The sequence below is a fragment of the Alexandromys fortis genome, unplaced genomic scaffold (assembly GCF_014885135.2).
Source record: "Alexandromys fortis isolate MF-2015 unplaced genomic scaffold, M_Fortis_MF-2015_v1.1 scaffold_124, whole genome shotgun sequence".
Taxonomy (NCBI): Eukaryota; Metazoa; Chordata; class Mammalia; order Rodentia; family Cricetidae; genus Alexandromys; species Alexandromys fortis.
In genome coordinates, this window is record NW_026067995.1 from 3,472,646 (window position 1) to 3,485,989 (window position 13,344).

The following is a 13,344-nucleotide window of genomic DNA, read 5'->3' on the forward strand; positions in this document are numbered from 1 at the left end:
CAGGCCGTGATCATGCCCAAGGCTGGAGTCGGAGGATAGCTTGAATCCGGTTCAACACTTGCCTGGAAAACATAGACCTGGCTGCAAAGGAAGAAAAACGGGAAATTGCTTGATAATCTTTCATGACCGAAAGTGATGATGGACAGTGTTCACCATGGTGCTCTATGCTTGGGTGGATGGAGAATGAAACTTGGAGCGGCTTCTCTTTCTTCCACGCTTCTGCAGCCTATTCTCTTTCCATAGCTATGGCAAACCTTTCAAAACAAAATCCAATCACCTCTCCCCTCTCTTCCAGGTGTTCTTGGCTCCCTCAGGGCTCCCACCTAGCCCTAGATGCTACCCCATGGGGCTTACTTTAGAGCGGCTTGTCTCCCCAGCTACCTTCCTTCACCTCCTCGAACAGTGAAAGCCATTATCGAAGCGAAGATTGCATCTGGTACTCCTCTGCTCTGAAGCCTTGGTGGCTTCCTTTCTGACTCAGAGTTTACCTGTGTGACTCAGAGCGAAGTCCCATTAAACCCTGACCGTGGCACACAAGAGTTCATCTCCCCATCGCACGGAGCCTGTGTTAGTGGCGGTGCTCTCCACTCCCGGAGCTTTTGTGCGGCATCCGCGGGCTCCTCCCTCACTTCCTGCAGGTGGGAACTTTATCCCTTCTCTCAGCGATGTCTTCATCTCCACCCTTCCTATTTCCCTTCATTATTTTTCCTCTTAGCATTTATGAGCTTCTAAGATGTTAAACACATAAAACTTTTCAAATGTCGACCTTTTTACCCCAAACAAACACATATTAATACAAATTTCATAAGGAAACAGATTTTATTTTTGCTTTTCAGCTTGTTGGAGACACAGGGCTCCTATGTAGTACAGGTTGGCCCAGACGTTACTAAGTAGCCCAGAATGGCCTTGATCTTGGCCAATCCGATCTTGGCCTCCCAAGTGCTGACAAGTACATCCAATCTTTTGATCTTGAGAGGGGATAATATCATATACAGAGTTCAAATACAAAATCCATATATTCAAGATGCAAAAAAATTGCAAAAAAGAAAAAATACCATAATGATTTAAGTAAGTTTATGATTTCGTCAAATTTATAGCTATCCTGGGGCTAGATGCAGACAGAGAACTGGTTGGACAAAACGTCTAACTAGTTTGTGCCACCACACCCCAGCTTAAGGAAAAGGTTGTTTGGTCTGTGTTATTCACCAAAACCTAGAAGAATGTCTGGGGTGTAGTTAGCATTGGCAAATGCCTGTACCATGGAAGGGCAAATGATTAAGCAAACTGGGTTATAACTAGACGCTGGATGACTAACCACAAAGAGACTATCCTACTACCTGTCAGCGTGAAAAAAGACACGAAACAATGTAAACGCCAAGATTCCTGGGCTCGGAGAAAAACTGCATAGGTGTGCCTGTAAGCTACTTCTGGTTCTTTTATTTCATATAAAGATCCGGGTCCGCAAGCTTGCCTTTGGTCCTCTTGTCGCCTGAATCCACATTTGTGGAGTCACCACCACTTGGCGCATATAATCATTTCTGATGTAGGACTCTATGTGGAGCTCCTCATCCACCACCGCGTATGTTTCCACACCCTGCTATAGGTTAGAATGCCATTCTGGGAATAACCACTTGGCCTCAGTAAAATAACTCCCCCATCACTAGGTACCTAAAACTCTTGCTTAGTGAGCAATGATAAAAGATCAGAACAAACGAGAGCGCAACTGTATGCCAGGTAGCTCCAGAACCTTAAATATATAGAGGCCCTAAAAGCTAATTAAATTTATCTCTATTCAACAGGTTAATAAGGGGACATGTTCCTAACGAACAGGGACTTAAAAGTACCCAAACATTGCTTTCGGTGCTAAAATAGTGGGATTGCAGGTGATGTTTTTAATCTTAACACTTTTTCTGTTATTTACTTGTTTACTTTGTTGTTGTTGTTTTCTGTTCTCACGATCCTCTTGTTCCAGTCTCCCTAAGTGCTAGGTCGTGGGTGGCAGTGGGCCCGGCCCAGGCCCTCGAACGTTTCAATCCTGGAGTTCTATTGTGTGTGCATACCTGTAAGCGTTTGTGTATGATCAAGTAATTGTAAAACCTGGACCAGCCCAACAACAGGAAATCGTTCCGCAACATCTGGAAAAGAGAAGCAGAGCCCTGGCCGACTCAACCCACACTCCACCCAAATGAGGAGTGTGTGGGGGCGGGGAGATCCCGCTAAACCGAGAGGCTAAGGCCACGCCCACGGGGACGAGTCCTTCTCGGGAGACCAATCCGCAACCTTATGTAAGTAACAAGTGGGCGTGGCTAGAGATGGCCTCTGCCTTCGAAGCCACTCCGGAAAAAGGGACGAGGGGGGAACCGCGGGCTAGCCCTGATTGGCTGACCCATGCGTGGGGCGGGGCCTGGAGGCAGACCCGCCTCCCGAGGGGTGGTGCCTGCGCCCGGCGTTCTAGCCCAGGGACGTAGAGGGGTGCGGAGTGTGGCTCCGCAGGCCTCGGGGCGGGGCCGGAAGTGGGGCGCTGAGATCCCCACCTCTGCGTTCCGGGAGGCCGCCGTTCCTCCGATCGGTTCCTGGTCCCCTTCAAGTCACTGCCTGAACCCGGGAGACCGGAGCCTTCAGCCTGGGCGGGGCGGCGCGGACCGGAAGGACGCCATCCCGGCCTCGGCCATGGAGGCTCCCGCGCTGTCCCTAACAGAGGAGGACCTGACTGAAGTGAAGAAGGACGTGAGTAGCTCGGCCGGGCTGGGCGCAGCGGGACGGGCGGGGACGGAGGAAAGCGGAAACCCGGAGCCGAGCGACGGGGAACTTCAGGTCGGAAGAACGCAAGGTCGGGGCACGACCCGCCTGCTGCACCCCGGGGCTGGCTGGAAGTGAGTCCACGGTGAAACCGGCTTGGGTGTTTCTTTGCCATCCGCTTCTCACTGGTGGCTCTGCACCCTGGCACCCTGCTGATCCCCCACCCCAGCTCACCCCCGCGGGAGCTGCTTGGCTAGGGCCCCCGGAGGGCTCTCTCTGGAGCAGACGCTGGACCAGATGTCCCCCGGCAGGAGAGCAGATGGGGGAAAACTCGTCTGTCCGGGGGGCTGTGGAAAGCTCGCCAGCTGAAGGCACAGCCTGGAATTCCCCTAGTAAGCAGACGCCCACGTATTTAAATGAAGGGGGGTGTGCGTACGTCTAGCGAGGCTTGATTCCCAGGTAAACGTTGAAAATGCTCAATAGCTAAATTGCCCTCTTCTGCTTGGAGCACGCAGAACTGCACGGACACCTTAATATTTGAGAAAGATGACTTGAGGCACCGTATGTTTCGTTTTTCTACTCCTTTAGTTACGTGTTTTGCCAGAAAAGAAAGAAATCAGATCAGCACCCCTTGTATAACATACGTGAATTCACATTAAAAACAATTCTTTCTTGCTTAGCACCATAGTGCTATTGAAAAGTCGTCTTTGCGAACTTGACAACAAGTTGATCAAGACGTTCTTCCGCTTCAGATCCCTTTTTCTACCATCCCTTACTCCTTGTAGGATTTATTGCACTGCACCCATAATTAAAATTGGCGTGGTTGACTGGGACTTGTGCCGTAGGTCCCTTTATCGGTGGAGTTGGCAGGGCGCTTACTGTGTGGAAAGCCTTACACTACACTTGAGACTAGGTCTTCGATAACCACTGTCCTTTTATTAAAGATGCCAGGAAAACCTTGCACATGGCAGCTGTGCTCCCGTTCTGTGTCATACAGTTTAGAATTTTCTCACAGTCCTTAAGATAACCTTTAAGGAGGAGAATCTCTTTCCACTTTATAGCTGGCAAAGGCGGACCAGACCTGCCTATAGACACAGATGGGAAGACCACTGCAGACCTCTGTTTCTGGTCCAGTGGGTTCACTGGTGTTACCCTCCCTGGCGTTCCCGGTTTAGACCTGTGTCAGGTGTTCATAACCATAGAGAAGCCATGCATGAGCCGCAAGGTGGCTACAAAAAAAATTTTTTTTTCAGGTGTCTGTCCTATTTTCAGAACTGCTGTGACGAGCTTGAAAATTCATCCACACAATTTGAACTTCCTTCTTTCTCAACTCCAGACCTTTATTTACAGGTGCTTTTTAGGAACCAAGTTTTAATATTATACAAAGTATTCTTCTGTTTTCAGTCATTGAACCATTCACTGTCCTTCCCCCCCCCCCCCAAACTGCTTGGCGTCCTTTTAGACAGTGGCTGAAGTTATTTACATGAGGCTCTGTGTGTTTTCAGGCTTTCTTTCTGTGGCGTCTGTTGCCTGTGGTCAGCCATGGCCCCAAAATACTTAACAGGGATGTGACAAGTTTATATGGTACAAATTGAGCACTCTTCTAAGTAGCTTGATAAAATCCTGCACTATCCCACTGCATCTGGCCAGGGCCATGAGGCAAACCTTTTCCCCAGTGTATCACACTGTATGCGTTACCTGCCTGCTAGTCCTTTAGTAGCTGTCTTGATGAGATTAGTTTTTATGGCAGAGAGCTTCAGTATGGAGTTGGTACCATGAGCTTTCAGGCATCCCCTGAGGGTCTTGGCACAAGTCCTTATGTTGGGGGGGAAGCATTGTCCTACTGATGATCCCTCAGGGGTAGGCGAACTTTTTTTTCCTGGCTGCAAGACCCAAGTAACTACACGTAGGCTTTTATTAATTACAAATGCTCAGCCAGTAGCTCAGGCTTGCTACTAGCTAACTCTTATATTTTCAATTCATCTGTATTTTTATCTAGGCTTTGCCATGGGTCTTGGTACCTTTTCTCAATAAGGCATGCCCGTGTTCTGTCTCTGCTCAAGACTCCCAACTACACCCTTCATCCCAGCAGTCTCAGTTTGGCTCTCCCGCCTAATCTTACTCTGTTCAGCTACTGGCCAGTCAGCTTCTTTGTTAAACCAATCATATGTTCACACAGCATAAAGGAATATTCCACAGCCGGGACTTCTCTGTCTCCAGTGCTCCTCCCTCTTCTCGTCGTTTGTTTGGTTTGTCCTTTTTTGGTTGAATTTGGTTTAACAAATAGAGATTCCATGGTACTCTGAAGTTCAAAATTAATTTGCTTCTAACAGTTAAATTAAGAACCAAGACAAAATCCTGGTTTTTTTTTTTAAAGATTTATTTATTATGTACACAGTGTTCAGCCTCCATGTATGCCTGCAGGCCAGAAGAGGGCACCAGATCTCAATATAGAAGGTTGTGAGCCACCATGTGGTTGCTGGGAATTGAACTCAGGACCTCAGGAAGAACAGTCAGTGCTCTTAACCTCTGAGCCATCTCTCCAGCCCCCCAAAATCCTGTTTTTAAAATAGCTTAATTTTGATGGATGGTGGTGGCACATGCCTTTAATCCCAGCACTCAGGAGGCAGAGGCAGGGGGATCTCTGTGAGTTCGAGGCCAGCCTGGTCTACAAGAGCTAGTTCCAGGACAGGCTCCAAAGCTACAGAGAAACCCTGTCTCGAAAAGCCAAAGAAAAAGAGAAAAAGAAATAAAGCTTAATTTCTTGAAGGAAAATAGCCATAAAACGATAATTTCAGAATATTGTATTGAATTTTTCATTCATCCAAAGCACTGCACTCTGAAATGCAGATTATACAGCATTAAACAGAACACCACTGCTTCTTACCTTCTCCAAATATATAGGTCATTAAAGCTGAAAAATAAAATATCTTTCACGGGGCTGGAGAGATGGCTCAGTGGTTAAGAGCACTGCCTGCTCTTCAGTTCCCAGCAACCACATGGTGGCTCACAACCATCTGTAATGAGATCTGGTGCCCTCTTCTGGCCTGCAGGTAGACACAATACTATATACATAATAAATAAATCTTTTTAAAAAATAAAATATCATTCACACAATTGTACAATTTCAAATTTGGCCAGTGCTGTGAAGACAAGCGTTGTACTTTGGATGAGATGGGCAGATGCGCCTGAGATTGAATCCTGGAGGTTATGACAGAGGTGGGGGAGGAACACTTGCAGGAGAAAAGAATTTACTGACGGGACCGAAGACAGTCAAGGCCTTTGTAAGTTCAGAATGTTGAGAGAAGGCAGAGGTTAGCAAGATGAGATGGGAAATGTGGTCTAAGTAAACTCATGAAGGACTTGATTTTTTTTTTTTTCTGCTAGTAGAGGCTTGCTAAGGAATTAATAGGATTTTTGTTTGTTTGACTTTTAAGGATCTTTCTGCCTTTTCTGTGGACTAGGACATGAGTAAAAGTAGAAAAAGTCTTGACTAGGTGTCCTGAGAGATGGTTTGGGTCAGGGTGAAGGAAGTAGCGTGGATGAAGCAGAAGTTCAGGGTGCTTTGTTGTAAGAAGAACACAGAAGGGGGCTGGAGAGATGGCTCAGTGGTTAAGAGCACTGCCTGCTCCTCCAAAGGTCCTGAGTTCAATTCCCAGCAACCACATGGTGGCTCACAGCCATCTGTAGTGAGATCTGGTGCCCTCTTCTGGCATACAAACATACATGGAAGGAATGTTGTATACATAATAAATTAATAAATCTTTAAAAAAAAAAAAAGAAGAACACAGAAATAATAGGACTTGATGGGCAGCTGAGGCTGATGGTCTGAAGAGAGCTCGAAAGGAGAAGTACAAGCTTGATACTGGAAACCTTGATGACTACAGATGAGATGTTCAAGGCCCTGTAAAGAGAAGTTTACAGGTGCTCTCCTGCAGTCCCTGTCATTGGAGGCTAAGGCAGAAAGGTCACAAGTTTGAGACCAGGTGTAGCAAGACCCAGGGAAGGGGTGAGAGGTGCAGAGAGAAGTGTCCTAGAGACCACAGTGAATTGGGGCATTGTCATATTTGTTCGGCAAGGAAGTTGTGTCTGGAGGAACACTGTGTCCCTGCTCTGAGAAGCCAAATAAGATGAAGGTGGAAAGGTTCTATCAAAAGAGCAGATCATTGGTGACTTCGGTAAGAGCGTTGGGACAGAGTGGAAATGTCCGGGGATGAGCTGGGAAATGCAATAAAGAAGTAGGAATCTGGTGCTGCATGAGGCGTGTCCAGCTCATCCTGGATGCTAAGGTGAGGCTCTCCAGAGATGACCAGTGAGCTCAGTCTTAAAAGATGAGGAGGAGCTTAGGGTATAAAAAGAGAAAACCAGACACGGGACAGCATGGGACAGTGTCAGTCCTCAGCTGTAGAGGAGCAAAAATCCTAGAGTGCTGCTGAATTACCACACTTTCAAGAATCTTCCCTGCCATGATTCAGTAGTCACTGGACGTTGACTTTTACTGTCTGTAAGAGATTAGGCTGAACAGACACTGAGAGAAACAGCTAATAAATGTGACCTCCTGAAACTGAAAAGCTTCTATAAAGCAAAGGACACGGTCAACAAGACAAAACGACAGGCCACAGAATGGGAAAAGATCTTCACTAACCCCACATCAGACAGATGTCTGATCTCCAAAATATACAAAGAACTCAAGAAATTGGACACCAAAGGAACACATAATCCAATTTAAAAAAAAAATGGAGTACAGACCTAAATAGAGAACTCTCAATAGAGCAATCTAAAATGGCTGGAAGACATTTAAGGAACCGCTCAGCATCCTTAGTCACCAGAGAAATGCAAATCAAAACAACTCTGAGATTCCATCTTACACCTGTAAGAATGGCCAAGATCAAAAGCACTGATGACAACTTATGCTGGAGAGGATGTGGGGAAAAGGGAACACTCCTGCATTGCTGGTGGGAGTGCAAGCTGGTACAGCCCCTTTGGATGTCAGTGTGGCTAGGAACTTACACATAAAATGTTTGTTGTGTGGATAAATAAATGTGTGTGGGAATTCAGGAGATTAAGAATCTTTGAGAAGCTGGGCGATGGTGGCGCACGCCTTTAATCCCAGCACTCGGGAGGCAGAGACAGGCGGATCTCTGTGAGTTCGAGACCAGCCTGGTCTACAGAGCTAGTTCCAGGACAGGCTCCAAAGCCACAGAGAAACCCTGTCTCGAAAAACAAAAACAAAAAAAAAAAAAAAAAAAAAAAAAAATCTTTGAGAAACCTCCAATGAGGCAGCTTCCCTGCCATTGTTTTCTAACGAGGCTCTACTGAAATCTTCCACTGCCTGTAGCTCATTATAATTGTGAGTCGTATTCATCACCATTATCATTATCCCTCACAGGGCCCATCGCATAGTGTGTACCATGCAATTCCTAAGCAATTCAGGCCTGAACTAGCTTCTCTCAGTCTAGGCTTTCCTCTAGTCTCCTTTTTCTTAACTTTTCCAGCACTCCCTCCTGTTCCTTTATCTTCCTCTTTGGGCATCCCTTCCTTCTCCCTCCCACAAAGACTGGCTCCATGAGTTGTATAGGTCTCTAACTGACCTCACAGCCAGACATCTGGGCCCTTTGGAGTTTTGAGTTTTGTTTGTTTATACTGGTTTCACAGTGAGGTGATATAAAAATTAATAACATTAGAAAGTTGCAAATTGTGAGGCTCTACACCAAGTTGTTCTCCCTGGTCCCAATTGTAAAATTACTTTCTTAATAGTTACTAGAATCTAAAGACATTTTTTTCTTTACCCCAGAACTAGGGGTAAAGAAAACCTCTGCAGCCTTCTAGCTTCTGCAGGCCCTCCTCCCATCAGCTGGGTCTTAGTTTTCAGGTGTGATAAAAGGTGAACCAGACCATATGCCACAAAGTAACACTGAAGCATATTTTCTTTTCTCTCTTAGGCTTTAGAAAATTTACGTGTTTACCTGTGTGAGAAAATCATAGCTGAGAGACATTTTGATCATCTCCGTGCAAAAAAAATACTCAGTAGAGAAGACACGGAAGAAATTTCTTGCCGAACTTCAAGTAGGAAAAGAGCTGGGAAGTTGTTAGACTACTTACAGGAAAACCCCAAGGGACTGGACACCCTCGTGGAATCCATTCGCAGGGAGAAAACACAGAACTTCCTGATTCAGAAGATAACGGATGAAGTACTAAAGCTTCGTAATATAAAACTGGAGCATCTCAGAGGTGAGGGATGCCGTTCAGCAAACTAAGGGTCAGAACTATTCAATTTACGTTCTTACCAGATACATATTACAAAAGTGATATAAACCCAGTTGGCTGTATTCGTGTTCACTTAAGGTTAAGAAGCTTATTTCTAATATGTGCCTTAAACGTAATCCATTCAGAAATAAGCTCAGAAACACAATTACATTTTAAGAAGAGCTCTGTGGCTTATGCCTATATTCCTAGGCATAGGAAGCCAAGGCAGGAGGACTGCCACAAGTTCAAAGCCAACCTGGGTTACATTGTGAGTTCCAGGTCAGCCTGCTATGGAGAGCGACACTCTGTCCTGACAACCGAAGGACAATCTATAGGCAATGGATCTTAAGTTTGCCTGAGCTTGTCTCTGTGATTTTTCCCACCAGTTAATCAGAAGCAGTGATTGGCACATGCTTATAAGAATCCTGCATAAAGTACACATGAGTTTAAACCAGTCAGCTTGTGAGAGGCATGGGACCTGAGACTGGCCAGAGAGGAGCAAGGCACCTCCCATTTCACCCTCAGCCCACGGCACTCTCTGACAGGACACTTTGTAGAACTCTGCTCAGTTTATCCCCAAGATGATACTCCCACCCCTTCCCCAGAGCACCGAGTTACACACACATACACACAGTTATAGCCTAAGCTTACGTGTGCACAGGCTATAACTGTGCCTGTTCCTCTTGACGTTGGCGATAGAGAAGTGAGTTAGTGAAGGCTCTGCCTGTAAGAAACTCGAATCTGGATGTCTTTGTTGCCTCTCCCCCTCACGAGCTTTATGACCAGCATCTGAGTCAGGTTTGGTGATCTACATCTGGACGCTTAGGGGAGGACTGTGATTTTTGAGATCAACCTGGGCTACTCTCTAAAATCTTGTCTCAAAAAACAGTGAGTCAGAGATGGGGAAAGGGGTGTGTCTATAGTGAAAAATTAGCAGAAAAGATGACCCGCAAATTCAGTTTAGATTTCATTGGTTTTACCTATAACCGTCACCGCCGGGGTTGCTGTGCCTGGAGACAGCTGCGTGCTAGGCATAACAGGCAGTGTTTGCATCCATCCTGTCTGGGCTGACTGTCCATTAGACCGGCAGGACATGGTAGAATTCTTCTGTTGGAGAAAGCACTGTTATTTGAGCTGTGATGGTCGCTAGCTACCTGTAGCTCCCTCTGTGCACGGCAGTCCTGGAACATTGCATGGCTCGCCCGTTCAGCGCCGATTTTGTCAACCCTAATAGTAGCAGCGAGTGTCTCAGGTCACTAAATCCTCTTCGGTTCTAATACCCCATGACTCAAGAACCAGTAATTGCCATTTATTGACTTGTAAGGTGTTTTTTGCTTTTTCGAGACAGCGTTTCTCTGTAGCTTTGAGGCCTGTCCTGGAACTCACTCTGTAGACCAGGCTGGCCTCCAGCTCATAGAGATCCACCTGCCTCTGCCTCCCAGGTGCTGGGATTAAAGGCGTGCACCACCACTGCCTGACTTGTAAAATTTGAGTATGTCTGATTACATTTTGTTTTTAATAAAATAATATTTTTTGCCAGAATGCTAAAGAATGTTTCTTAGATAAAAATGGTATATGTAATCCTAGCACTCAGGAGGCTGAAACAGACTCAGAGTTCATTCAGGTCGCCCTGGGCTGCTTAGCAGCTGCAGCACTAACCTACGCTGTAGTAATAACATGATGTTACTCTCTTTGGACTCTGGAGGGGCCTATCACCCAGCTCCCAAATGAATCACAGGCGGAGGCTCATCTTAGCTATGAATGCCCGGCCTTAGCTTGGCTTGTTCCTTGCCTGCTTTTCTTATATTATCCCATCTACCTTTTGGCTGCTGTGTCTTTCCATTCACTTATTTTTTTAAATCTCACTGTGTGAATTGCTGTGTAGCTGGGAGGCTGGCCACCGATGTCCTCCTCCTTCTCGGGGTACTCCTGAACCCCTTCTCCTAGTTTTATCCTTCTGTATACTCTCTGCCTGGCAGCCCCGCTAATCCTTTCTCCTGCCTCACTATTGGCTGTTCAGATCTTTATTAGACCATCAGGTGTTGGAAACAGGCAGCCTAACCCAGCTTCACAGGGTTAGGCAAATGCGACATAAACAAAGGTAACACACCTTACAATAATATTTCCAGCAGGGAGCCCTCTCTCAACGGAAATAAAGTTAGCTATGAACAACTGCTTGCCTTTTTTTTTTAAGATTTATTTATTTATTTATTATGTATACAGTTTTCTGCCTGTGTGCGTACCTGCACCTCAGAAGAGGGCACCAGATCTCATTACAGATGGGTGTGAGCCACCATGTGGTTGCTGGGAGTTGAACTCAGGGCCTCTGGAAGAGCAGTCAGTGTTCTTAACAGTTGAGCCATCTCTCCAGCCCCCTTGCCTTTTTTTTTTTTAAAGGATTTTTTTTTAAATATGTCTGAGCTGTTTGCCTGTACTTGCATGCCTGGTGCCTGCAGAGTCCAAAGAGCACATCAGCTCCCCTGGAACTGGAGTTACAGATGGTTGTGAGCCGCCGTGTGGATGCTGGGAACTGAACCCGGGTCTTCTGGACTTTTGAGCCACTTGGCCTCGTACCCCACCCTACCCTTCAGCTGTCAACTATGCAAGTAATCATTGAACGTGAACAACGTGGCATTGAGTTAGCTGCCGTGAGGTGGTGGCCTTAGCCTGCACTGGAAATAGTAGGATTCTTGTCTGGGAGCAAGTGAGGTCTGCAGAGGATTGTGCCAGCAGCATTTGTAGATTGCAGCTGAAATCCTGCCGCTGAACATCGAAGGACAGCCTCTAACCCCAGCTCTTAGGCAGCGGTTGCAGGAGGCAGCCTAGGCTACACGAGACCCTGCTGCAAATGTCGTACCAAGGTGGTACTGGAAGTCGCTGACAGTCCTGGAGGAGTTAGAGGGTGGGAGGCGTGTCCGTTTTGGTTCCCTTCTCATTTGCTTTCTGGATGCTCTGTTGTAGGCTTGCAGTGCAGCAGCTGTGAGCCCTTTGCAGCTGCAGCCACCAACAACCTTTCCAGGTCCAATTCAGATGAGAGTAATTTCTCAGAAAAGCAGAGAGCGTCCATGGTCACGTACCACCCGGAAGGAGAATCTAGCACCGCCCCCTTTTTCTCCACGGAGTCTTCTCTGAATTTGCCGGTCCTGGAAGTTGGCAGAACTGAAAGCGGCAGCTTCTCCTCGGGCACTCTTCCTCGACCTGGGGACCCCGGGGCCCCTGCTTTGCCCCCAGATCTGCAGTTGGAAGGAGGAACTTGTGGAAACTCGAGCGAGATGTTTCTGCCCTTACGGTCACGTGCTCTCTCACGCCAGTGACCTTCACTGCCTAGTGTCTGTGTTGAAACATGTTGTGAATGATAGAATCTTTTTATAAAGCCACTGTAACAGTCCACTCACGCTTCACAGGTGTCCTAAATCACAGTGTGCACATCTCTGTAAATAGGATTTGTTAGAGTAAAGAAGCACACTACGGGTAGCTGGGCATAAATCATGGATGTGTGCTTCTCTGTATTGACCCTTTTCTCTTAGATGTTTAGTGTTTTGAACTTTTTATAAGACTAATTTTATCAACATATTTCTCAATTTGAGAAATCAACTCATGGCTGAGAATAATGTTTCTTAGCACATTTATGCTACAAATCTTCAGTTTGATATTTTTCCCAATGATCTGGCCGTACATCTCAGCAGTACACTCTTCTGACTCGTAGAAAAGCCAGGCACTAAGGAGAGTCTCCCGCTCCTCGGTTCCGAGAAGCCTTCGGGTTCTAAAGGAGCACCTGATGGCATTGAGTCTCCTGTGACCTCAGTGGCCACAGTTCATTTTGTACTGCTCTTGCCAGCCGACTAAGTGCCTTTGGATTTCCGCCTTTGCGTCCTCATTCTTAGCTCTGGAGAATATGGTCCTGGCTGGGCAGTGGGTGCATCCTTTAATCCCGGATGCGGAGCTCTGAGTTCAAGGCCAGCCTGGTCTACAGAGTGAGTTCCTGGACAGCCAGGGCTACACAGAAAAAATTAATTAGTTACTTGTAACTAATTAATAGTACTTATAATTGGATAAAAATACTTCCTCTGAGCCTCTCATTCTTTTTCGATGAACACTGCTATATGGATAAAGTAACTAAAGAATTGTTTTTGGAATATGTGACAATTTTGTTTTTAATATTTTTATCAAGCAGCCACTGGCTACAGCTGTGTTTTTATTGTATTACAAAGTTTGACTAACTTTACACATTTAAAAAATGTTGATTGTTTTCATTTAAATTATAAATACATATTTTCTGACATCCACCTTCTATATATTTCTATTATTTAAAATGTAAAAAATGAAAAGTTGCTATTAACAATAAAAAAATTTAAGGTA

At 46.0% G+C, this 13,344-nt stretch overlaps 1 protein-coding gene across 1 annotated transcript; it reads left to right on the forward strand.

Moving 5' to 3' along the window:
- The first annotated feature begins 2,425 nt into the window (after nucleotides 1-2,425).
- Bcl10 (BCL10 immune signaling adaptor) lies at nucleotides 2,426-13,344 on the forward strand. Its single transcript, XM_050160183.1, has 3 exons — nucleotides 2,426-2,727; nucleotides 8,682-8,970; nucleotides 11,947-13,344. The coding sequence occupies exons 1-3, from the start codon at nucleotides 2,671-2,673 to the stop codon at nucleotides 12,297-12,299; spliced, it is 699 nt and encodes a 232-aa protein (XP_050016140.1). The 5' UTR covers nucleotides 2,426-2,670; the 3' UTR covers nucleotides 12,300-13,344.

Bases quoted from the DNA above. Each gene is read 5' to 3' on its own strand.
- Bcl10 (XM_050160183.1), top strand. From the start codon at position 2,671: ATGGAGGCTCCCGCGCTGTCCCTAACAGAGGAGGACCTGACTGAAGTG. The intron at 2,728-8,681 runs GTGAGTAGCTCG...TTTCTCTCTTAG, and splicing joins TGACTGAAGTGAAGAAGGAC to GCTTTAGAAAATTTACGTGT. The intron at 8,971-11,946 runs GTGAGGGATGCC...GCTCTGTTGTAG, and splicing joins AAAACTGGAGCATCTCAGAG to GCTTGCAGTGCAGCAGCTGT.